This window comes from Miniopterus schreibersii (assembly GCF_964146895.1).
Source record: "Miniopterus schreibersii genome assembly, chromosome: 21".
NCBI classification, from domain to species: domain Eukaryota; kingdom Metazoa; phylum Chordata; class Mammalia; order Chiroptera; family Miniopteridae; genus Miniopterus; species Miniopterus schreibersii.
The window spans coordinates 1,781,502-1,808,749 of record NC_138123.1 but is presented as its reverse complement, the minus strand read 5'-3'; the positions used below and the strand labels follow the sequence as shown (position 1 = coordinate 1,808,749).

At 46.3% G+C, this 27,248-nt stretch overlaps 1 protein-coding gene across 1 annotated transcript; it reads left to right on the top strand.

Annotated features, from left to right (window-relative positions):
* Positions 1-795: 795 nt before the first annotated feature.
* On the top strand, positions 796-26,753 carry CRB1 (crumbs cell polarity complex component 1; the record flags this gene model as incomplete). Its single annotated transcript, XM_081123983.1, is given in 13 exon segments — positions 796-806; positions 3,291-3,390; positions 3,392-3,433; positions 3,437-3,473; positions 3,476-3,562; positions 3,565-3,621; positions 3,624-3,645; positions 6,597-6,736; positions 9,871-10,020; positions 23,052-23,316; positions 26,229-26,438; positions 26,440-26,469; positions 26,471-26,753. Coding segments are annotated over 13 exon segments (1,434 nt in total).
* Between the last annotated feature and the right edge of the window lie 495 nt (positions 26,754-27,248).

Sequence of the window (27,248 nt, the reverse complement as noted above, 5' to 3'; positions counted from 1 at the left end):
AAACCCCCAGAGAGCAGCCAGCTTCATATCAAATCGTTGTGTTTGGGGGGGGGGGACCGGGGACGATGGCAAATGAAGAACTAGCTTCTTGTCTTTGGGTGGTTACTATAGCAATAAGCGTGATGGGAGATTTTCAGCCTCCAGTGGTTTCTATAACAACATGATAGGGGGCTTTAGAAACAGACCCGAGGCAAGTGGATTCTTCAGGGGTCTCTTAACCCCTTTCGAACCACGGGATTAGCATCCTTATAGACGTTAGTTGGCTTATTTGATGGAAGCCTTAAAAACATTGCTTTTATTTTGTAAAGATTAAACACTTGACTGCTCTATAAAGACCTGGCTTTAGCTGATAGGCTCTTGGGCGTCTTTCTTTGGGGAAATAATTGATAGCATCCTTCCTCACGCTGTGTCTGCATCATGACATCAAATAGCCTTAAAGAGATTTCTCTCATTGTGTCCCCCCCAATGTGGGAAGCAGTAAAGACCCCTCGCGATCTCGTTACTTCTCTCATAGGTCACCCGAAGTTGTTCTAGTGAGACCTCGTACGCACCATTATTACCCCCGACGGGTGCTGATCTCTCTGCTCCAACAAAGGGAGCCTGAGTAATCACCCTTTGTGGCACTCCTTCCAGTTGGGCCTGGCTCCTGTGTGACCTATAATTTCATAGGTATTATAAGAGGGAGTTGACTGAAATCGTTCTGAATGTACTTACTACATTTTAGCATAGTAAGAAATGATCGAGAAGAGAATGAAGGCTGCCACTTGGTAGGTAAGTGTCCTTCAGGATCCCGCAATGAGTGGAAGGTCAGTGCGAACGGACGACAGGTGAATGATACGGGAAGAGAGTGCTAGGCCTCGTGATTTTCCAAGAGAAAAGCATATGGAAACCTTAGGTGTAGTCACACAATCAATTACACTAAGGGAGATGGGAATTCAGTGTGCTTGGTTCAGTTCAATAACGAATTATTGATTACCTGCTCTATGCTGGATGCTGGCGTTGTATATACAAGGATGAATAATATACACATACAACAGTGAGGGCCTCGTTTCTTAGAGCCCCCCGGAATGCCCAGGGAACCAAGGGCCTTCCGGAGCCCGACCACTTACCTTAACTGCTCTGTGCAGATCCCAGCAAAGGAAGTCGTTTGCCCGATGATTGGCTCTAATTTGCTTGATTGGATCCAACGAGGCTGAAGTGAGAACTTCACAGCCAGGCTTAAATGGGATTTCAGGTTGCCTCGCTCACTCGTTCATTATTCAACAACTCTCCACTAGCTGCCTACCACGTGCAGACCGTTTGGGCTACACCCTGAATAAAGATGTGCCCATCCTGCCCACCTTCCTCCCCCCCCCCCCTCCCGGCCCAGCCCTTGAATGGAATTTCTCCCCCCAGTGAAAGCCAGGCCAAAGGACAGTCAATGAGCCACTCACTTCTTACAAGTGGAAATCCTCAGATCTGGACATTTCTACTCTATCTCCTGTAGCATCGTTTATAGCTCACATTTCATTCTAAAAGCAGCTCATTGGGGATCTGATGTGAAACCAGGAAGGTCCCAAATATTTGCAGTTGGAAACCCAAAGTATGATTGAAATTGTTAGATGGTTCCCCGGCGGGTCAGGGGCCACCCAATCCCTCACACTTCTGAGTGTAACGGAGAACAGCAAATCTTGAATAAAGGATATATTCTTCCTGGGCAGCTGAATTAAGTCCTTCTGTTGCAGCTCTCACTTCCTAAGAAATGTCTCTGAGCCAGAAGTTTAAATGGAACTAAAACTACATAGTGAGATATTAAAGGTTTCTCTGGAAAAAACAAACCCCGGAGAACAGATTCTCTCTAAGCCTAATCCACGTCTATCTTCGTTTAATCCTGAGCGAGTCTGGGTACTTTCTGGGGGGAATTGCCTTTGGCGTGTTGAATTAGTCGCTACTTGGGTTTGTGTTTTGTTTCTCAAAATAAAATTCCTGCAGTGAAAATGTGTACTTTTTTGGCTATTATAGCTATTGCTATATTTTGTGCTAATCCAGTAAAGTTTCTTTTAGGAACTCAAAGCTATCTCTAAGCATCTTATATTAAAACAGTAAGAGCAAGCATTTATTCTGCACTTACCACGGCCTGCCAAGCATGTATGTATGTATGTATGTATGTATTTATTTTTAATATCTCTTTATTGATTTCAGAGAGAGGGAAAGAAACAGAGAAACATCAATGATGAGAGAGAGCCATTGACTGGAAAGGGCAGGAGGTGACCGACTGGGCTGCAGGGGCTCCTTCCCTTTCTCACCCCGAGCTGGTCCACACTCCAGTTTTGTTTATTGGGATTACTCATGGCATTTGCCTCAAAAGAGATCTGCTCCACTTTTAAAAGAAAGAGTCTGACGCCCACTCTCCTAGAACTTCTTCTAATATCCAGTAGATGGCAAACTTTACTGCAAGGAAGCAATTCGGCAGACTATATAAATTGGTCTGAAAATATCGATTCTACTTCACATTTGTGTGTGTGTGTGTGTGTGTGTGTGTGTGTCTGTGTATATACAGGGTGTCCCAAAAAATGTACACACACTTTGAATAATTATTAATACCAATGGGTTAAATCTGAAAAGAAAGAAACACCAATTGAGCTATCAGCTGTTAAGTGTGTATGCATTTTTGGGGGGTCACCCTATATTATAGAGAGTAAAACAACTATAATATAGATTTGATATATATGTGTGTGTGTATATATGTGTGTGTGTGTGTGTGTGTATCATAGAAAATAAAACTAAGAATTTAGAAAAGAAGTTCAGACATCGTTTTTCTCAGGAGCTGGCACCGGAGCTAAGACGTGAGTATTGAGAAGCTGGTCACACATTTGAAGATGTGATAAGGAACCCAGCATCTGGGGGGAAATCTAACGCAAAAACCGATGGGCTGAGATCTCCCACAGGGCACAGCCGCCCGCTCTGGGCCCAGCCCCTGCTAAGCTGGGAGCGCGCTAACTTCCCAGGTGCAGGCCCGGGGGACAGTGCTGGCTGCCAGCAGGGCTCCGTGGGAGGTGATTGTGACAATGCCCGTCATTCATGGCCAAGCCCAGCACCAGGGCGCAGACGGCTGCGGGCCCGCGGGCCAGTTTGGCTGGGATGCCGCCAGGAGCGGGGAGCTCTTTAACTGTATCTCCAACCACCGACTCGAAAGCATCATCAACAAACACATTTCTGTATTTTTATGCAGATTCCTTTCGCAACAAAAAACGACACCAGGCGCCTCTCAGAGTCGTGCCGGGAAGATTCCACGCGTCATAATTTCGCAGAAGACAGCTGCCGTTGCTCAGACACGGCCATCGATGTGACGATGGGACAGACCCTGGCTTCTCCAACCCCTGCCAGGGACGTGCCACCTGTGTGACCCCCCTCACCCGGGGAACGCAGATTCCTGTGCCAATGTCCTCCCGGGTAGGGTGGGGCCACCTGCAAAACTGCCGTCGGTCCCTGTGGTCCGAGCTCTGCCACCAGGACCCTGTCCGCCCTGTGTGCGTCTGCCCCTTGGGCCGTTCCCGAAGGTTCTGGGAGCTGGATGGCGACGCCCCCGTGGGGCTGCGTCCCAGGATGGGGTCGCCGGCTGCTCCTGCTTCTGCGTCCCAGACGCCAAGGCAGGCGCTGCGACCAGCAAGTGGATGACCGCGCCCCAGATCCTCGCAGGACAGGGCCGCGTGCCCGGATGAGATCAGAACAGATACCTGTGTTTGTCCCCGAGGTTACTCTAAGTGTGATGCCACTTGAATCCCAGGGGATGTGATTCGATCTTTCTTTTTCTTTATTATTTTTTAATATGTCTTTATTGATTTCAGAGAGAAGAAGGGAGAGGGAGAGAGTCACTGACCGGCTGCCTCCTGCTCGCCCCCTACTGGGCATGGAGCCTAAACCCCGGGCCTGTGCCCTGACCGGGAATCGAACTGTGACCTCCTGGTTCATGGGTCGATGCTCAGCCGCTGAGCCACACTGGCCGGCGGCTCTCTCCCTCTCTCTCTCTCTTTAATACGACAGAAGTGGAGGTGAGGTTTCGTGTCCCGTCCAACTGCTTAGGAACATGGGCTGGAGAGGAATTAATCCCTAGATACCAAGCTTCCTAACCTACTAAAGACCCACAGAGCCTAGAGGTCCATGGCCTGTCACTGTTGTCGTTTTAAGTGGAATTTTACATCATTGGAAACACTCGTCCTTCGTTGGTCATCTGTCTCGAGAGTGAGGCTTTACCAAGTGGCCCTTGTAATAGTTTAAAAACGCTAATATTATAGGAAAATGCCAGCCTTTCAGTCCCATGAAATAAACCTGTTGTAGACGGGGAAGGTGTGAAATCAGAGCTGGGGGTTATTCTACGTGCGAATTTAAGGTCGTATTTATGTAATAACACGCATAGAAATCAAGTGAGGAAAAATAAACCCCGTGGGAATTTTACATAAACAGTGCTGAAAGGGCAGTGCTGTGGAGTTAATTACACCCCGAATTTTCAGGTGTTCTGGGAATTGGGCGACTACTCCTGAGGCGGCGGAATGGAGAGAAGCAGCCATGGGATTCGGCCTTAAGTAGATTCTATCGCCGGCTTTTCAGTAAAAACAACAGCAACAAAAACAAACAAATTACACCTTAATATGATGCATATAATAAATTTGGGTAATGGTAGTTGAATACATAGAAAATATTTTTTTTTAAATAAGCTTTCTAATACTTAACCCACAAGGATTGACTTATCAAACGTATAACCATTTTCAACAGCGTTAGCACTTCCCAGGGCCTTGCTGGATCCTTCGACATCTCCATGGAAGGCAAGATGGTCATTCCCATTCCCATTCCGAGGGGTCTACAGCTCGGAGAAGGAAGGGAACTCCCACAAGCTCACACGGTTAGGTCTCTGCAGAAGGGCAAGACTCCAACTCTCCTTTATTTGATAAACAAGGTAGAGTTGATCCCGAATCTGAATTTCCAAGTGAACCAGACTCAGAAGGAACGCAACCGAAGGCACCGAAGGCCGCAAATATATTCAATGAAATAACGACGTTGAGAAGAGCGCTGGGGTTGTCCATTTCTTTTGTAAACTGTTAAGCATGACTTTCAATCACATCCCGGTCTTGCCTCTGACTCTGTTATGCCCAAGTCATCCTCCAGTGGCCAGAATCTGCACTGCTGGAGGCAGGTACCCGGCCAACAGGCAGACAGAGCCTGGGCGTTTCCACACAGGCTTCAGAGGAGAAGGGGGCTCTCCTACCCCTGCTTCACTGTCTCCAGAAAGCTCCAGGGCAGAAATCACACGAAGCCTTGATTCCCGAGGAAACACAATGAGAGCAAGGCCAACACCTGGGCCACCTTTCATCTCCTTACCTGAATGTGCCATGAATAATTTTTCTACGTTACCCTTATATCTATTATCACCTAGACTTGGAGAAGATCATCCCAAGGCCCACAAATGCAAGCTGACTTCACTTTCCCACAACGACAAAATTAACGTATTGGCTCTGAGGTGTATGGGAAAGTCACAGACGAGACACCAAAGGCAGGTTCTTGCAGATCGAAGGACTATGCAAATGAGCCTCGAGTTCCAGGAATTGAGGTCCCCTGGCCAGGGTCGAGCACAGGACTCTCTCTCCAATGACTTACATAGAGTCGACGTTTAGTAAGCTTTTTAAATCAAGAAGAAGATTCTAACAAGCGATACATAAACAAATGATAGTCACTATCACGTTTGCAAATACTTCACTTTCCTTAGTGAGATCTCAATACCCGTGTCTGGGGACAGTCACACAGCCATGGGGAACAGGAGTCTAACTCTATAAGCCCGCAGATGTCCTTTCCCCAAGACCCTCATTTCGTCTAAGCCAAGTGCAAGCCCGCCCGTTCTCAACGCTAAGTCCTTGAGGAAATCCCATCCAAATGAAAAGCCTCCTCTTGACAAAGTCAACAACGCCCCCCAAGGGATTTGTGCTCGGCTCTGGCAGATAATCCTACTCAATCAACGCGAGATTAGAAACTGCACGACTAAAACATCCCTGCAATCCAAACATAAGAGGACATAAGTCACCGCTCATATAATGAGGGCTTTTCCTGCTTTTTGCATAATTTACTGTTTCATTTTTCATAAGGGACCTTATTAATGGGCCCTCTCTATAGAAGAGTGACACGGTGATATAAGTCATCCTCCGCTGCCTTCACGAATATTAACGACGTTAGTTAGTACTAGGTAGTAGTAATTTATTCAGCTTTTCTCATGCGTGAGATACTGTGTCTCTTCCTTAAACGCACATTGAATTCTCACAATAACCCTACGACATAGGTACTAATATCTTCAATTTATGGACGGGGGAACTGAAGGGAGCCATCACGGTTTCCAAATAATTCCGCAGGAAAAAAATGAAAATACTCAAGCTGTAGTTCAAACGACCATGAGATATAAATATGGAAACATAATACTTTCGGGCTTAAAGAGATCATTCCCCAGGGTTTTGAGGTAAATATTAATAACATGCCGCAGATCTCGGGCCGACGGCCCTGGAAAGAGACAGAATAAAGATATTTGATCTCAATGCGACCAAGAGCTGGTGGGATCATTTCACTTTACTCTCCAGCTCCGGCTGCACCTGCACAAGTAGTGGCTTCACAGGGACCTGCTGGGAGACCTCGGTGCCTCCATGCTGGTCACAGCCCGGTCACAATAACACTACCTGTGAGGACAGCGCTGGCAGTTACACTTGTCACAGCCGGCCTGGTAAGTGACCAGATACCTTTTAAAAATTTAATTTTTTTTTATTTTGCTTAGAATAGAAACAAATTGCTTACAGCAAATAGAAAATAAAAATTTCTTATTGTTGACTAGATGCCAAAATTCGGAGATTGGCCCGTTCCAGACCCGGTGGCTAACACGTAGCAGCCAGGTCCTTACTTCGGGGAAAGGCAGAAGGGAGGAAGGGCAGCAGGGACACGGGGGAAGGAGCCCGTGTGGTTGTGTGACGCTGAGTGACTGTCCAAACCCGAGGGACCGCTCAGGGCTGGCGGCACAGGCAGGCGACGCCAGGTCACAGCGCTGCGCGTGGGCCCTGCCCATAGGGACACAGCCTGACCCGCTTCCTGGGGCTTCAGTGGACGGTGGACGATTGAGAGAAATAAACCCAAAGGCAGGAATCGAGAGAAAGGTCTGCACTGCTTTTAACCAAACAGAAGCCTGTTTACCAGAACTAAGATGACCTGCAGCTGAGGGAACCGGTAGCCAAGAGCGTCACCGAGGCCCGGCCGGGCGGGGCTCAGGGGTTGGGCGTCAACCTGGGATCCAGGCGATCGGGGTTCGGTTCAGGGCACATGCCCGGGTTGTGGGCTCGATCAATGACTCTCCCATCATTGATGTTTCTACCTCTCTTTCTCCCCCTCCTTTCCTCTCTAAGATCAATAAAGATATTTTTTTAAAAAAAGAGCGTCACCGAGGATGCTGACATGATGTGGGAATTAAGAAAGGGACACCGAATTTGGACAGTTTTGCTTCTGACACTCTTTCTCGGGTCACTGGGTGGATGATGATTTTGCGCACACAGAAAATTCAGAAGGTCTTTGCATCTTTTCTCACGGTTCCATATGAAGAGAAGATTTAGTGCCACGAGCTGCTCTACGCTGAAGGAGAGGGGATCACGCCACGGGATCCCGAGACCACGGCCACGGGACTCCATGGCCGACTCCACGGAGATGACTGCGACGGGTCCTCGGCTCCGAAGTCATTAATTACGAGAAGTGTCAGTCACCTTAAATGCTTATCTTGAAAGTTTTCCTGTTCCCCAGATGAGATTGGATTTGTTTTAAAAAAAAGAACCCTGGGGACTTGGATCAGCATCATATTGTTTCCGCGTTCAGGGTTTTACAGAAAACCTTGTTAAAACTATTGAATGCAGCCTTGACTGAAGGAGTCTATTTATACACATGGCCAAAGACGAGCGCAGGCAAAATCCCCACAGGGTCCCCGTGGTGGGGACAGGGCTGGCAAGACTATAAATCACAGCCCTCCTAGCGCTCACAGTAGGATACGGTAATGCAGGAGCCAGAAAGCAAAGGAGTATTTATGAAGGGCCCGGGTGACTTCCCAGCCCGGCCGACGTGGGAGTCTTGGGACTTAGAATGGGAAGGAAATTGAAAATAGTTGGGGCTTTCTTCCCTAAGTCCACTGTAGCACAAGAAACACCAGCTTATAAAAACTTGTGGAAACCATTATTCAGTGAATATTTGTAGATCCTCAAATAGGAAATAAAAGTATTTAAAAAGTAGACATTCCAGTTTTAAGAGACTGAGGGTTCTTGGCGGGAGGGTTGCCGTAAAGGACTGTGGGATCTTGATCTCACATGTGCTTCTAGTTTCCGTTTCCAACTCCGCGTTTCTTCTTCAGATGCTTGAGAAAGACCCCAAGGGTCACACGTCACGAATGCATTACACTGGTGAGCAACAAATTTATGTTGCGGTTATAATTGGACATATGACCCCATTCAGGTTTTTATTAAGACTCCAAAATTAGCAATAATATCATATTCTCATTATTTGCTTATTAGTAGTCAATTCTCTAGGTTATTTGCTAAACTAGGGTTATACTCTAAGTGGTTGATTAATACGACTTGGATTGCATTCGTCATTAATGGAAGGTCATCTCCTCCCATTTGCTCAGGACCGGAGTGGGGGATAAAGAAACAGAATCCCTGCTTTTGGGAAGCTTCTAGTCTATGGAGAGAGGCAACTATACATAAAAATAAACACACGGTAAACATTATTATAAGAGCAATGAAAAGGAAGAATTGGATAACAGGAGGGTAAACAAGAGGATCTTGTTCAGAGCTGTCCTCAAGGGAAAGTCATTGTGAGAAAGGAATAGAAGATACAATTTGAAAGCTAAAAGCAGCCAATCACAGTCTTGGCGGAGGGTTTTCTGGGAGAGGGAACAGTGTTACCAAGGCCCTGGAATAGAAGACATTCTAGGATAGGAACACAGAGATGGGAATGGGGCCAGATCAGAAAGGCGTTTCAGGTTAACGATTTAGAATTTTATTCTGCATGGAAAAGGAAGCCATTGAATATTTTGAAGTATATATATATACAGGGTGGGGCAAACGTAGGTTTACAGTTGTTCATATGCAAAATAATACAATGATAATAATACAAGAATAAACTCTGTGTTTTGCATACTCACAACTGTAAACCTACTTTTGCTCCACCCAGTATGTAGTATAACATATAAATATAATATATGTAAGTATATATTATATAAATATATATTACATATTCTTCATATATATATTTTTTCAGGTACACATGTATGTAAAAAAATAGTTCTGGTAGGTACTTTGTATTAAATTTAATATTTAAATTCTTTATAAAGTACTAAATCTTTCATGTTTTATTTCTCTTCTTGTCCCTGATAAAATGACCCAGCTAAATCTGTTCAAATACAAAATAATTTTTCATTCCGTCTCACTGAAGTGTTAAGATGTTATCAGTTACCTTTACTTTGAGTTTTAAGAGAAGGATTCAGGGTTGGCCATGAGGATGCTGCTGACTTTTCAGCTCTTTCCTTGGAAAAGAGTTCATATTTTTCTTGCAGGAAATTCAAGCGATTGAAATGTTTAAGGAACTGGGGGCTTTAGTGTAGACGTCTGGTTAAACCCAGGTAATCCTGAAGCCCATGCATAGAGAACCCTGGTCGATGTTCCACTGCTCTCTTTATGAGCACGAAGCCTCCTCTGACCAGGTTGCCCTCCAGGCGCACAGGGTCTCGTTAACTGGAGCCCGCACAGCGTCGGTCAGCCTCCTTTCGGGCACCCGCTGGAGGGCCCAGGAGCTTGGACTCAGCAGCAACCCTGAACTTGGACCCTGCAGGAGACAGGGGCGCCCGGTGTGAGACCGGCATCGACGAGTGCGACAGCGACCCCTGCTGGCCTGGCGGGGAGTGTGCGCCGCTGTCCCGGGGGACACACTGCGGACGCCTCCCCCCCTCGGCCGCCCTCATTCGGCTGCCCCAGGCTGCAGGTCAGGTCTGCATCTGCCTCCACCCCGGGGGTTCGCCGGTGAGGCCCCAGAGGGGACAGAACTTCCGAGCATTTTACCGCCGATCCTGCATTTAACCAAATGGTGTGTTAGCAGCAAACCTGCTGCTGGGTCAACTCTGTTGCTATGGTGCGAAGGGTCCCCCTTGTGGGCATGAAATTCACCATGGGTCACATCTCCTAATTCCTAAAATCAGGAGGAAACGTGAAAACTAGGGACCGAAGAGGTGTAGGAAAGGGGAGATATTTTGATACGTTACCCGGGAATTGGAGCCCAACTCAAAGTCTTTATCTTAAAAACAGAAAATGTTGGAATTTTTATATTATTAAATTTTATAGTGATGTTAAATTTCATGTTATTCAAATCTGCTTTGAAAAAGTTATAGTAGTTATGTTTACTCTGAGAAAAATTATCTAGTTTCATGCAATCTTCCTCAACGATCCTATAGCTAAAGTCATTGCATCTATCAAATTTAAGTCACCCTGTATTTTCCTACAGCATTCTTACTCTAAAGCCCGGAGGAAACTGGCGTTCATGTTTTCCTATGACCGGTTGTGCTTGCGTCTGCTTCCTTATACTGAAAACCTTCAGAAGTTTGGGGGCTGTTCCTATAGTTGGTCGTGAGTGGCAATTTACCTATAATTGCCTAGATGCATGGAGAAGCTAATTACAACCCAGATTTCTACCTTATTTCGTTCTCAGATTAATCCCTGAGGGAAATATTTCAGTCGTTATTGGAGATTTCTGAGGAAAGTAAATGAAAAATAAGAAAGAAAGGAAGTCTATTTACACTTAGTATGCCCTTCCTTTTCGTAAAATTTTTCTTTTATTGATTTTTAGAGACAAAGAGGGTGAGAGAGAAACATCGATCTGTAGTTTCCCTTATTTCTGCATCATTGGTTGATTATTGGAGTGCCCTAACCAGGGATCGAACCTGCACCTTGGTGTATCTGGATGACTCTCTAACCAACTGAGCTACTTGACCAGGGCCTAATACTTCAGTTTTGAAGTATAATGATCTTCGATCCTGGGCAGTGTTTGTTGTAAGGTGGCTGTTAGAAGATGTTATTTCTTCATTCACTGTGGCCTCTATGAGAACTCGGAGGAGAGGCCTCTCCAGTGTCAACGTCAGGATAAGTAGTATTTTTCCTGAACAACTTCTAGCTTGCATGCTTTCCCCCACTCCTTAATAAAATGCATGCAAATAAATCTTGATAAATGATAAAAAAGCATGAAATAAATCTTGGAATACAGCATATTTCCCAATCTCGCCTGCCGCTAGAAATCTTATAGGTAAGCTTGGGTTCTATGAGCATAGACCTTTTTCTGAAACATTTATTTATGCATTGACGTCACCCCTGGGATTATTTAAATTTCCTGTTTCTGTTTCTTATGGTTGTCTCTTTTTTTTTATTTCTCTCTAAATTATTAGATCTTGGTGTATGCATTTTTGTCAGCTACTCTAAATCCTTCTTGGAACAAGGTAGGGGTTATAAATTTTTTTAAAAAAAATATCGCTTTTTAGGGTCATAAAGAGGAGATTCTAGCAAAGCCAGAGGCCATTGCTAATATTGCCTCATTGGATAAAAGGATATGGTTGCCCATCGGATCTGCAGATCCTAACAGGAGAGGCCGTGGAATATTCCAGAAAAGTGAAGTGGATTTGATTCCTAAAGAGCTGACTATCTGAGTTAAGAGGTCCTGGCTGCCCCAGATCTTCAGGGCATAATGAAATAGTTTATTTTTCTCTCGTGTGAATTCAAAATTGGCTTCTCATGATCAATTGTCCTTGAAATGGTGATTCAGGGTCACAGGCTCACTTTTTTTTTCATCTCCAAAATGTGGTGAATGTTCCTTCCTCCCTCTCCCCCCCCGCCTTTCCTTCTTTCTTTCTTTCACAGAAGTTTATTTCCCATAGTTTTGGAGGCTGGAAGTCAGGGTGGCAGCATGGTTCTTTTTCTGAGAAAGTCTTTATTGCCTATTCTACCTAAATGATGGTTTTGTTGAATACAGACAGGAGACAACACTCAAGAAGATAGAAATAAAGAGCTTGAGGCCGTGGGAGGTGAGAAATGGTGAAAACATGGGCACGAGGGGGCAGACAGTCCTGGCGAGAGGAACCAAGCTTCTCTGAAGAGCAGCAGCTCGAGTCCAGGGCTTCCCAGCAGGTGAAGCAACTTTCCACGGCCCAGAGAAACCAAACGTCTCCTTCAATCAGATGACTGAGAAAAACCTGAAGATCCACTCGGGTATCTTAATTCTTAGAACCGACGCTTGGACACTCACGTGTCTAGAGCAATAATGGTTCCTATTGTCTAATTCCCCCAAATCGTTGAAATGTTTTCTTTGGCGAAACAGCCTCACACGCAGTCATGGCCATCTCCTGCTCCCAGCCGCGAGGCTAGGGAAGAGCGCTGCATCAACACTTGATTTAAAGGCCTCTGCGTCTGCTTAAGCCCACGGATTCACAGAACTGTAATGGTAAGCTCAAAAAAAAAAAATCTATAATTGGGGAAGGTCTGGAGTTGAACAACACTGTTCTGCTCATTCCAAAATCAGTAAATTATCTTTATTTTCTACGACCCTCCTTGACCGTTACTGGAAGGAATGTTGGCTACTTCTTTCTATTATGTTTCAGCTGTCCAGTTTGGGGCACGGGACTCAGTTCTCGGAATATAATGTTGAAAATACACAGTCTCTTCCCAGAGGAAACCGAAAGACCACGAGGAAAAAGATGCATAAAAATACGAAAATATAACAGCCACAGCGAAGCCATAAAAGGTGCAGTCAGACAAATTGGTAGACAGGATCTGTTTGTGCTGCTTTTGCCAGATAGAATTTAGTGGGGATTATAAGAATCCAGACAGCGTGATACGTTAACTGTTGGTGGTTGTTGTTGTTTTTTAACACAGATGACAGCATTTCTTCTAAAACTTAAGAAAGGATCTCATGACCCGTGTGCCCCTCCTTGAAGCATCCTGTTCTAGCCAACCAAGCAAAATTGGAAACAACTGGCTCATGTTTTTCATTCTCACAATTTGTTTCTGTTTATCAAACATAGTGGTGATAAAACCTTTCCCAACTTTCCCAACTGTCTCATAAGCCAAGTCCAATGCTCGATTCCAACATTCACTCACCAGCTCCAATTAGCATTTGCTCCAGCTAAAAGCAGCACCCTCAGGGGTCTCTGGAGCCCTCCTTCGTCGCCTCTGAGGCTGCATTTTGGTCTGCTCCCCCCACCTGCTCTCTGCGGGGATCCTGGGAAGCCCTGCCTTCAAACCTCAGACAGAAATAGCGGCTTCTTAACGAGAAACACCCCGATGGGAGCCACCTGGCCAAGCGACTGCACACGGGGCTCCCACTCCCAGGTTCATCTGCATCAAGCACAGTGTTGCTAAAAACGTTCGCTTATCCTAAAAAAATGAAATCCTGCCACTTTACCTAAATCCAACTAAATTATCCACATAGAGCCACACAGGAAACACGGAAAGTGTCCTGTATCGATGAAGCCAAGAAGCATGTGGGACAGTCAATAGCTCCTGCCTAAGAGATGTTTTCAATAGAATTTGTTCATTTGCTGACTTTATGTTTTAAGCTCATTGCTCTTAGAGATGCATTTTCCCCCTTAATTACAATTTCAAGTTTGAGAGTCTGGATCCTAAGTAACTTGAGCAGATAGTAGCTACACATAGAAAACTCTTATCTTCTATTCCTTCACCTCTAAATGCTGGGCTCAGTCCTTGGGCGTCTTCTCTTTCCCATGTCCACTGACTCGCCAGGAAATCTCATGGTCTCTCTTGACTTTACATTGTATGGAGATGCTTATGACGCCAACACTCTTATCTCCGGCCCCAGCCTCTGTCCTGAACGTCCCTCAACTTTTCCATTTGGATGACAAAAATAATTTTCAAACATAACATCTCTCAAAAATGTGTGTGTGTGTGTGTGTGTGTGTGTGTGTGTGTTTAGTTCATCCAGCATGTACATTAAAAGAATAGCGGGATGGGGTTTTCATTGTATATATTTATAAACTATTTTATTTTAAGTGACTAATGTTATCAGTTAAGTCTGGGGAGACTTAATTGATAACAGTAAGTTTCATAAGACGAAAGATTTATGGGTGAATTTTGTCCAATAGTGAAATTTTACGTCTTTTCCCATTAAAGCTAACACAATTTTAACACAAAGGTGTTGCCTAGATGGTGACTCTGAAACTCTTTGGTAACCGTGCAGCCCAAATTCAACAACAGAACTGAGATTTCACTCTTTTGCACTTTTTTTTGGAATGAGGAACATTCTCCCGTGTGTGAATACTTTATTTTGTGACTTAAATGTTCTAATATATACAAATTTGCTTCAATGACTGAATGAATTTCAAAGGGGCAAATAAAGATAGCAATTGGCTATGTTTCTCCTTCACACCTGGGTTTCGAAGAGCCCCAGGTGATCAAAGTGAAGGCAGCGTTCCTTCTGAGTCCCCTGTTAAACAGATACTCTGGAACGCCATCAAAAGTTTTGGCCGAGAAGAATCATTTTTTGGATGGGAGGTTAAACAAAGGCCAGGGCCTCGGATTTATCTATTTCTCTGAGTGAGTTTTAACACCATTGACCTGGCCAAACTCCAATACCATTCATTATATCTTGCCTGTCTCCATTGCCCTTGAAATTTTAATAGGGCCCCATATTTCTTGTCTTAACCCACTTTCATAATAGTGCTCGGAGCAGCCATCCAGCTGTGGTCTTTCACTTAAGTAGCCGGATTTATCTCGCGGTGAAGGGCATCCCTGTATCTCTCCTTCCCCCCCAGAAGCAGGAAGACGCTCGGCGAATTTGTTCCAGTGAAAGACTTGAGCAGCTTAGACAAATAGGTAAGAAAATCCAAGTAAGATAATCCAATTTCTGACGGCGCATTCATCAGGGAAAAAAGATAGACTCGGACACCCAGCTGAGCGCTTCGCTTCAACCACAGTTAGATTCTGCAAAGTCCCCGAAGGTAAAACGCCAGGAGAAATTAAAACACCGGGACGCTCTACACCGAGGTGTTTCCAGGTCATCTGAAGCCTTCTTTGCCTTTGAATTCTCATAGTAAGCTCTCGGGCGCTTTGATCCATCCCGTCTGAACACATCCCCACGTCAAATTACACAAAGCGGCCCAGCGGGGCCCACGGCGCCCAGGAGCCAGCGTGAGGGTGTGTCTGGGGCATCTGTCCCCACTGGACTGTCCCGTCTGCGAGGACTTTTAGGATGCAGATCATGCCCCTAAAAGCAGTGGGAAGAGGGGGGAAGATTCCTCAGATCCTCCCGGTTTCTAGGGAAAGATATATTTCCTTTCATGACCCCAATATGTCATCTGACAACCATTCCCGTTGGGATTCTTGCTCTTAGGTCCTGAAAGATCATGAATTAATAGCCAGCTCTTCACTGGAGCAGCACCTCACTAGGCCTTCGGTTGACTTTGTCCCTCAGTCTGGTTTTCTCTCGTTCTCCCCCCTTTTAATATTTTAGCCTATGTAGGCGACGCATATTGGAGAAATAGAATTTTTCACTGAATGTAAGGGATATATTATCAGAGAGAAACAAGAGACAATGGCTATATTTGAGTCACTTGGATTGTCTGCTCAAAGCCCACTGGCCCCATATTTCACAGACAAATTTAGGTCACGGCAAACAAGCTGAGGAAATAAAGAAATAGAGCAGCGACCTCTACACTCGCACGTGGCCAAGGAGCAGAAATGTACACATGAGGTCACTGCTGCCCTTAGTGTCCGGAAATCTGAGCAGTTTCGAGTGAAATGCTTTGGGGGATCATTCAGGTAAAGCTGCTTGTAGGTATTTCGTTATTTGCCCATTTGATTGTCAGTGTTGAGAACCCCAGTGGAAGCGACCAGGGCCTGTGGGACTCATAAATGTTAGTTAACCTCACGCAAATGTACAAAATTCATTGAAGACGCAGCGTCCATCTCAAGACGACAGGCCCTGAACTTAGACTGAAGGCCAAGGTCATAAACCGAAATGCCTACGGACACGGCGACCATCCAGCTTCTCACGCCCGCTGGGCAGGTGGCACCTGGGCCTGGGGGTCTCTGTTTTCAGGGAACAGCGCAGACTCCTGTCCCACCCGCTCTGCCCATGATCCCGCCTCCCTGGGGAAGATTCTCGGGTAGAAAGAAGTCAAAGAAAATCTAATCTCCTTCATTAAAGGCGGAGAGACTTTTAATAAAAAGGGACTCGCCCTGTGCTTCAGAGGATAAGTAGGAACCTTTGAAGGGTTGTCTCACGCGAGGAGTTTCCGGGGAGGGAAGGTCTGATTCAGCCAGCGCCCCAGCTAAGCTCATTAATTCAGGGAACTTGTTTCTAAAAAGGGGATTTTTTTTTTCCTCTGAAACGCAGCTTGGCAGACCGGCGGTGGCTTTTTTTCATTTTCCGTGTCGCAACTTTTGGCCCCCGAGACACACCACTGTTGTGACTGAGTCGAAGGAGTTGTACAATCGTTAAAATCGTTTGTTAAAATCGTTAGAGTCCCAAGTTGTCATTTAAATTTTAAAAAAGCAACCGGGGATTGTTCTTCCCCAAAGCAGTGTTTCAAAATATGTCGATAGAGAAATGAGGCATTTTTTTGAAATTGCTCTTTGTTTTTTCCCTGTGATATTTTACCATGACATATACGTCTAGGTGGTGGGTTCATAAATTCGCGAAGGGAGAAACGCGGTTTCAGGCTTCTCTTCTTCCTTCAGTCTTTTTCCTGATATTCTCCCAACTCTTCAAGTTCAACAGCGTATTTATAATGACATTAATAATGTATTAGTATATGTTATATCATAATAACATAGATTCTATATGTACATTAACATGCATACAATGTGCCAATATAGTGACACTAATACTATATATTCTATTAACATTTATAACCTGATATCATATACTATTATAAGTACACCATTGTTATTAGTAATACTCCTTTTACTATTATAATTTTTAGGCAACCTTTAATCCTGGGCTGAGCGAAGGTGGTTAAAAGGCACAGACTTGCAGCTCTACGGTGAGTAAGTTCTTGGGGCGTAAGGTACGGCCCGGCGACCACAGCTGACGACGCTCTACTGGACGCCTGACGGTTGCTAAGAGAGTAGATCTTAAAAGCTCTCGCCACGCACAAAAGTGGTAGGCGAGGGGATGGGTCCGCTAACGCGCCTCTTGCAGTCATTTCTCAGTAAATACACGCATCACACCTAAACTTACACAAGGTCATACGTCATTTGTATCTCAATAAAGCTGGGGGGGGCTAATTAAGATATTTCACCCCTTTCTATTCATAAGAAGACGACCCAAGAGAGTCCCGCCTTGATTCCAGGTGATCCAATGTCTTTTTATATGAACACGTCTCCTGTTAAAACTCCCATTTTCCAGCCCGGGGCCTTTAAGAATATGCTGTGATAAGACTTCACAATAAGGCTACGCAAACATCATCGTCTACGCATTGCAGATTTATGTATTTTGGAGCAAAATTTCCGTCTTTAATTCCTTAGGAATTGTTGAAATTCTTTCCCCAAGAGCTGTTTCCCCAGGCAAGCGCTGAAGGCAGGCCCGGCTCCCCGGCAGGCAGCGGGGCGCACGCCAAGCGCAATTAGAACACGCGGGAGAATGCGCCCCGAGACCAGAAACCCAATTCCTTTTACGGCGCTTGGAGGCATCCCAATCGCCCTCCAAAGCGGGATCCATCAAACCGCTCGCACCCGGCAGCTCCCCGAAGAGGCTGTTGGAGTGAAAACAAATTTGTTTTGAGTGCGGCATCCTCAGGAAAGAGACCTCCTAGGCTCATTTGCCTGGTTGGCCTGGCCACCTCGAATAATAACTATTGATCCCGCTGGCTGGTTCCGCCCGGCTCTGATGGAAGGGCAAGGAGCAGACAGCCGGACAGAGTCCCATAAATTTCGTGTGGTTTCCCCGGATCCCCTCCGAAGAGGGGCTTAATGGTGTCATTTGGAAGAGCACAGAGCCGCCGGCCCCGATTCTGCCGGGAAGTTGTCAGTGTGTAATGGAAGATGATTTCATCAAAAGAAGTTCAAATGGAAACGAATGTTGGCCGTTGCCTTGCAGTTTCCCGCTAACAAGCCAGGTGAGCATCATCGATAACGCCGCGGGCGGGCTGGCAGCTCCACTTCGGAGAGCTGCCCCCCGAAACCTCACGACAAATCCCACTCCTGGGCTTTGCCCATCCAAGCGTCCGGCTTCCCGCACATCGCAGGTGGACGTGACCCGCTCCCAGAAGCGTGCTGGGGAGTCAGATTGTGGGTGCAGCCAACAGGAATGAAGAAGAATGTCCGGAAGGAAGGACTGTCGGGGAGACCCCCCCACGGGGATATACACCAGGGCCCCTGTCAAGTTCAAGTCTTGGGTAACGTCCATATCTGAGAGGGTCCCAGTCGGCGCGTCACGGGGACCTGCTTACAGAGTTTGCAGCTGAAACGTGGGCAAAGGCGCATTGTACTCTGAGGAAGCTGGGAGAAAATAGGCATGGAGCCAGGGGAGGGTTTTCAAGGCTGGGATGGGGCACAGCATCTTGTGGTACCCAAATCCCGGGGAGACAGGAACTCGGGGTGCTTGCAGCTACTCATCACATGCGACGAGAGGCACCAGGCTGGCGCGGCTGACACCTGAGGGCCCTCTACCCTCACTCTACGCCTGTGGTTTTAATAGTTTTCTCCGATGACAAGGAGCAAAAATAAAAATAAGAACACATCCCTACAATTCTGTATGTACATTTTAATATAACATGTGATGCTAAGTATATTTTTATATTTTAATATATAGGACATCTACATGATTTTTCCATTTGCAAGTGAGGAAGACGTTTCCTAATATCCTGCTCTAGCTAAGACCCCCGCGGTGCATGGCTGGAGGAACCTGCCGGGTAACGGGGTGGCCACTGGCGACAGCGAGAATGAGGCGCGGGCCGGGCCGGGGCTGACGCTGGGAAGACGGCAAAGAACCTGCTTCGGTCATTCCCACACGTCAACCCTTTCTGCCCAGATGCACTCTGAGCAGCAAAGAAGCAGATTGCATAGAAAATATGCAGAATTAGGGGCTTGAGCACATTGTAAAAGTCATGCCAGCTCGGCAGGTGGCTCGACCGGGGTAGAGGATATATAATATTTCGGAAAATAGTGCAAATGGAAAAACATACATTTCACACCGATTCCTGCCATGTCCGCTTCCCCGAGCTCGGGCAGGTACAATAATTCTTTCTCCTGGTACGATGCCTGGATTTTCACCTCCCCAACTCTGCTATTGTTGGACATCAAGAAAGGGCCCGAGGATGAAAACGGGGGAGAGGAAAGTGGGGCGGGTTGCTCTTGTGACACGCGGAACGTGAAACAACGGAGCTCTAAAGCCTCACTTACGCGAATCAGTCTGACCACAGGGAGCTTGCCTCCAAATGCAACTTTTAGGGGAAAAAATACGATGGGGCAACTATAAATATAAGACGTGTAACTGGATAGAAACTCGACAGCTTTTCGGTGGAGCAGGGACGATGCCCTCGCAGGAAAATTAAGTCCCGTCGGGAATGAGCACCTGCCGCCGAGGTTGGGGACTTTTGTTTTCTGGAGCCGCCACCGCAGTGGCCAAGCAGCCAATCGTGTTACAAACGCAGGCGGCCCCTGACCTTGACACCTGCGGGAGGTGAGTGCCCGGGGCATGTAGGCAAGTGCATGTAAGTGCCTACACTGCGAGGTGGCATCCACACATAGGCTAGATCATTAACTCGAGCATCGCCATGGCAACGGACAGGGCGCTGGGGCCGTCCATCAATGAAGCACAAATTAGAAGATAAGTTCAAACGGAAGGGCGCCCGCAGAAGAGGCCCGGGAGCAAACGCAGGACAAAAATAGCACCACGTCGGGTGCTTAATCGTCCCGGTTGTAGCCATGGGAACTGACATAAACTATCGTCTCTTACGCTAGGTTTGCTGCCGCCAAATTAACAGCTTCGGGATCCCAACCTGGAGGATGTGCTGGGTGAGGATCTGCGAGAGCAGGAGCCTAGCAGCAGCACCAGGAGAGAAGGGAAGCTGTAGAGGCTCAGGAGCTAATATTTGCAGTCGAAAGCCGGGGCTGTTTTCAATTTTCCTTTGTAAATCTAGACGAATGCACCAGGTACCCTAAGCACTACCAATTGCTTCTTTCTTTTTCTTTTTTTCCAAAGGATAACAATTCATTATTTAAGAGGGGAAACCAATGCGGCGGGGGGGGGGGGGGGGGTGCTATTATTTTACTAGAAAAAGATCTAAGGATTTAAAGGATTTAAGTAACCAAACTCTTACCAAGAAAGTGTTGCCCAAACAGTGCAACGTATGACTACCGACCACGTTTGACCCAATGGGATTATAAAATGTTTGGGTTATGACATGTTATTCCAGCCACAGAGCTTTATGAACTCGACTTCCATTCGCAAGAATGGAATTTTAATGAAGATCGGGTCACGCTGGTCTGTTCCTCTAATTCATTTTTTCCACAGTGCTGTACAGCCTGTAGCCCGCGAGCGGCAGGCCTCACCACGGGGCCTAGGTGTGCGTGAGCACAGCAACGGAATTGCCCGGACACGTGTTTCTCAGGACACGTCCCCATCATGAAGCAGCGAATGGCTTTCACCTGTGCTGGGTCCCTCCCAGACCAGCCTCAGATATTCGTGGACACCGCGGAGTGACAGTTATCAGGGAGGCATTCCATAGGCGTTAGCACCATTGAAGACGGACCCTCGAGAAAAGCTGGGGTTTTGAATAAGTAGAGAGAGGGAGAGAGCTTTGAAGGGCTTTAATTTTTATCCTATTACAATGTTTATTTTTTTTACATATATTTTCATTGATTTTTTTTTTTTAGAGAGAGAGGAAGGGAGAGAGAGAGAGAGAAACATCTGTGATGAGACAGAAACATGGACCGACTGCCTCCTGCACGCCTCCTCCTGGAGATCGAGCCCCAAACCCAGGCATGTGGCCTGGCTGGGAATCGAACCCGTGACCTCTTGGTGCATGAGGCAACGCTCAAGCCCCTGAGCCACACCAGCCGGGCTAATCATTTATGCCATGGACAGTGGAAAGTGATTCTGGGGCTATCAATAAAAGCCAGACTGTAGAGAGCCTTGAATGTCCGGTCTTACCAGGTCAGTAATTTACTTGGACATTACTCTTGGGACTGTGCAGAGCAAAACTATTAATAAATTGTTGAGAAGAGCCCATCAGCACTACTGACGGACGTAAAGCCAATTCTCACCTTGGTGGAGAGAGCAAGCATCGCATGAACCAGCAACACGTCCAACCCAATGAGCCCACGCAGATTCCCGTAATCCACCCCACTCCAGGTTCAATCATTCACTCCTGACAAGAAGCGGGGGGGAGAGCTAAGCAAGACCAGAGCTGCTTCCCATGATTTACTGATCAAAGCCAATTAGAATAGTTCTGTTTGCACTGGATTGAGTTTCTCTGAAATTACTTTTCAAAGTAAGAACAACAAGAGTGAGCCCACGTGATGCCATATTTTCTCCCTGGCCGTCCATAAAATAGCTAAAAATCACTTACCTGTATCCACCAAAGCTTCAAAGTGTGACTTTAGAAGTGCAAACATCAAGCGGGACGTAGAACTGAAATGCAAACCTTTTCTGCAGCTACTTTTGTATTTCGTTTGAAGATCTCACAATACGTTTCACACAATAGACTGAATCGAACCTTCCCCTGGGCCCCGAATGTTTTATCCGAGCGAGACCGGATGGTTCTGAACAAAGACGAAGTCCAGAGAGCATGTGTACACGTCTCTTGAATTATCCCTTTAAAATCGGGTAATAACGAAATAGGACAGAGGAATAAATGCTGAAGACACGGTCCCGCCCTTGACACCGGGCGCACACACCAACTAAATAAACAAAGAAGAAGCCGCCACCAGCAACACCACATTTTTCCCGATATCATTAAGGTCGGGAGTGGTCCACATAAAAGAACTTTTAATGTAACACATTTTCATAATTCTTGCAGAAAAATTTTTTTTCCACAATGTTAGCGAAAATATTTCAGAAATATATGACACATTTTCTTGCATTTCTGGAAGAAACACATTAAAAAGGTATAAAACATGTTGCATGCGGGTTTGTATTTAATTGATGGCTTTTGTTTTTAGCTCAGGCTGTGTCTGCCCTATAGCTCTTTTCCCATCAAGCTATAATATAGATATTGATTCGCTCTTGCTTTTATTATCTCCAAACTGCTATGCTTTTTACATTATTTTAAGCCAGCTCATTATATTATTTTCCTTGGAGGCCGTATGTCATAGGGAGAAAAATAAAGCTCACCTCTGGAGTCACCAGACTGGGGCACCAACCACAGCTTGGCTCACTTTGTCACCTGTTGAATGAAGGAAGCAACAGGAGCTTGGTCACTTATTGAAACGATTAAATGGGCACATGGATGAAACCCCTAACGCAGGGCCTGGCGCACATTAGGGACTCAGTAAATGTCACTCCCATCCACTCAAGTTGCTGCCCAGCACTCAACTGTCATTTCTTGTTGCCGAAAATATACATGGTGCCCCCTCCTTACCTTTTCCCGGGGCGAGTTCTATCCCGCTGAGAGCTGGGGTGCTTGAAAAAGGAGCTTATTTTAATTGTGTATAAAATAATAAATGATAAACTAGGGCCTGAGGAAACAGTTACTAAACTTTGCAATCTCTATTCTTGAACATAGAAACGTTCAGAATATGTCTTTTATTTTTTTATTTTTTAAAATATATCTTTATTGATTTCAGAGAGAGGAAAAGAGAGGGAGAGAAAGAGAGAGAGCAACATCAATGATGAGAGTCATGGATCCGCTGCCTCCTGCAGGCCCCCTGCTGGGGATCGAGCCTGCAACCCGGGCCTGTGCCCTGACCGGGAACCGAACCGGGATCTCCTGGATCCTAGGTCGACGCTCAGCCGCTGAGCCACGCCGGCCGGGCCCCCTGGACTTTCTTAATTTTCCTTTCCATTCCCTGCAGAGATTGTCAGTAGATTTGACGTCGCCTTGCATTTCCGCACGACTATTCAAAAGCCAAAGAGGAAACATGTAAAAACCAAAACCAACATTTCCACTGCGGTGAAGAAAGACGGAACCAAGCTCTTATTTGCCATAATGGAAGTTACCAAAAATGCCAATCGGAACCTGGGGTTTCCCCAAACTGATTTTTCCGTGATATCGCGTCAGCGTGGGGCGCAGGCGATAGCAACCCTCACCAGTGTGACCTTGACAGGAGGCACCGCGTGGTAAGTAGGGAGAGGACCTAGGAGTGTGAGTCGGCTGGGTAAGAGCGCAGGTGGGGCTTAGGCTAAGCCCCCCGATCCAGCTTCGGGGGGAAGGAAAACTACATCCACACACTCTACCTGGGAGGAGACGACGTTGAAAGTCAAGCCCACGCTTCTGGAAATGGTGCAAAATCATCAGAAATCCACACCGCCGGCCTAGTAGGTGTTTGCATGGGTATCTCCTTTGATACAGAAAAGTGTGTGGAGCCAGAACACATGGTTTTCTCAGGTTAATGGCAATGCTCATAGGTAATTCGCTCATGTAAGCTGGTTGGTAGCACCGTCAGAGTGTTTAAGATGTTCATTTATTTAGCAACCAACGTTGAAGCTATAGCAGGTATTACTACCAAATGGACATTAAAACTTGCTCCAAGTAATGAGTAAAAGAAATACTTATGCATTGAGCCGTTGGTCTTTATACTTAACCTTTTCTTGGATATCTATTTTACTAAAATAAAGAAAGTTACCCAAGTCCATCAAAAGAAAGATGAACTTTACTTATTTGCGTGTGTTTTTGTAAAAATAATTATCAGGTATTTCATTAACTATGACTTTCAATAAAGTGAGAGTTCCAGCAAAAGTCCTCTTCATAGCCATGTTATTTATATTAAACGTAAAGTGGCTGTCCTTTTTGTTCATTAATATAATGTATTCTGATGAAAATATGGACATACCGATACTAGAATTTCCCTCCATCATGATTACTTGTGAAGTACAATCTTATCATGGAATCGGATGCTAAACTGAAAGAATTTTAGAAAAATAAAGTGACAGTTTTAGTCAATTAAATGAACGGACTTCACATAAACAGAATAACAGTAAGCTTCGAGCAACCCACCGCATACTGTAAAAACTTGGACATAAATAACCAATTCGTTGTCAACTAAAACGCCCAATTAAGAAGACTGAATGACACAGGTAATCCCCGAGCACCGCCTAATCCCTTCATCTCCGCTGACAGCGGATCTTGTTTGTGCCAAGCCAGTCAAAACAGCCAATAAAAGAAGTTTCCATCGCCCTTCACACGCGCCGTTCCCCGGGTTCATCCGATAAATACGCGCGAGCCTGTATTTTACAGCGGGGGTGTCAATAGAACTGATTTTAAGCAAAGTAAAAGCATGAATTATTGTTTACCATTCGGCTTTTACTACCTCCGTCTGCTTCATTTCTTCCGACGATTGACCTTAATATAAGCCTTCTCTCCTCTCCTGTTTTTTTTTTATTTTATTTTCCCATCCCCGGTAAAATGTAAAACTAGCCTCTCTGCTTACACGGAAAGGAAACGCATGACCAAGGAATCGGTAAAATAGCAAATGTGTAAACTTTAGAAATCATAAGAAGAAAATACAGCCAAGAAAGTACCACCGTTTGCACCTCCTTGCCGACCAAGAATAAATAAAGGGGTAGAGTCAGCGTAAGGACCTAGGGATCCTGCGTCAGACCCTGATGATCGACAATTTTGAGGCCTGTTCAGTTGGTCTTCCTGCCTCTGCTCTCTCCTGCCTTCTTTCCGTGACATATCCCTGTGACTTTGACCTTCATGAAAAACCATGTTGGCCTTGCAGCCCACAGTTACCCATTTTTCCCCCGCTGCCTTCAGAAAACAAGTAAAAATGAAACGAAACAATGCGAAGTGTAAATCCCCAGCCCTCGCCGGTCCAGGCAACAGCGGTGAAGCCTGGTGGACGCGGGGAGCCATCTGATTTCTGATTTCTCCCGCCAATCACAGCTTGAAATGTCCTTCAGAACCCTTAGCTCCCACCGTCGTTTCAAAGCTCGCCGTTGACGGTGATCACTACATCCCTGTTTCTTTTTATTTTTATTATGATGATGATCACGCACCGAGGCTGTATGAGACGTAATTGCGCCGACTGCTTTGAAGTCCCGCCGTAATTTACCCCGAGATTTTAGAGTAACCCGAAGTAGGACAACATCTGGCAAATAGTCTCCTCTGTTTCAGATGAAGGGAAATTAAAACCAGTCTCAGCCCATCGCCGAGGCCGTGTACGAACGGCTGAGAATTACTGAAAACTATTCACGGGTCCCCCCGCCGGCCACGGTATTTATTACAAATCGCGGATCTGTGTGACAATGAGCTATGACACCCACTGCCTCTCTGTAATATTTTACGTGGAATGGCAAGTCGTTTGGTGATTTCTCTTTAAAGGAGAAACGGGGGAAATGATTCAATGTTCACTTTTAGAAGAAAAATGTAATTGACCCAAAGCAATACTTGGGCTACACAGTCAAAATAACAAACAGATGTTGACTCATTTGGACGGGCTCCCAGAGGCAATGACCCATGAGGTTCGTGCTGATCATGGGGATGCTAACTGTCCTCGAAACCAGATTCGAGAGATGCCACTCCAGTGGGTTTCTGGTTTTCTTTAGTTTTTTTTCCCCCAACTTGGAAATTTCGTGAAGTTTTTAAGCCAAGCTCTTGAATTGGTTGCCCACCCCCCCGACCCCCCGCTCCCATTTCTTTATTTCCTCCATGCTACTAGAAACTGTTCAGTTTCTAGTAAAGTCATGAAAATCCTTGGCTTCAAAAGACAGTTTTATAGGGAGAGAGCTCTGCAAGGTCGTCTCTTTCGGAAAATCCTTGGTAGACGTTGAAGGAAAATTCTATTTTTTCTATGCCCCCTTCGTCGTAGAATGAAGAGATTCTGTATTTGCTGTTATCAATGAGGCATGTTTCCCGGGAGTCTGTTCTGATTATAAAAAGATGCTTACGAGCTGTAAGAGAAAATGGCACCTTCCTGTCGTTGTCCGTGTCCGCTCAAGGGGGAGGAGATGTCCTGAAAAACGCAGAGGCAAGTTCCCCCAGTTCATGACCTTGGCTCCACGTCCCCCGCCCGCGGTTCACACCGCAGTCACCAGCAGCCGGCGGCCGAGCGGTGGACACGCCACGCGAGGCCTGAGGGGTGGCTCAGCACGGTTCCCATCGGCGGCCTTTATCTCTCGTACTTTGAAAATCTTCCCGGCTTCTTGAATAGACCTCAGGAACAGCGGTTTCTCAAAACCTCTACACACTCGGTGGCGACTGGCTGTTTGAAGCTAAATGCCTGCAACTCCAGCCCGTGTGCGCGGAAAAAGCTGCGAAGATGTCTCGTCACTGGGCCTGTCCCTTGGGATGGTCAGGGACGCGCTGTGACCTCCACGCCGATGAAGGCTTTCCAAACCCCTGTATCCATGGCAACTGCTCGGGGGGCACAGGAGCCTCTCTGTGCAGGTGCGAGACTTGGAGACACAGGTGTGAACTGCGACGGGCGCAGAGGCCATTGCCAGAGCCACCAGTGCGGTGGGGCCACCTGCAGCAGGGACGCCAGCGGCTGCTCTTGCCTGGGCTCTGGGCATTTCACCAGGAAATTTTGCGGGTGAGCATGAAGTCCGTATAAAGCTCTGTCTTTGGAGCTTAGCCCCCCATGTTCCTGGTCAGACTGGAAAGCTCTCCCCCCCTCGGTCCGCGGGCAGGCTGTGCTGAGCAGGACCGACGCGGGTCATCTCCACCACGATCTGGCCGCGGAAAGATGGGGTCACACCTGCAGGGACGTCCCGTAGGGAGGTGGCAGTGTTTCGGTCACACGTTAAGCAAAGTGTTTGCTCAGTCGCCTTTGTTAGAATATGTCTCAAGACCTGAAGTCCCAGGGTCTGACAGCCTGCAGGCCTCAGGAAGCAAACACATGCATCACAAACGAAAACGCTGATTTGAGCGTTGTCGGGGGGAGCGTGCCCCGTCCCTAAAACAGTGTCCTCGTTTATGCCAGGCAGGGAAATCCTGTGAAATCCTCAAAAGACTACGTTACAGTTTCAAAAAAGGCGAAATCGTGATTCTCAGGCAAATATAAATGAACATGTTTTGATAACTCTAAGTCATTAATTTATGGGGGGAC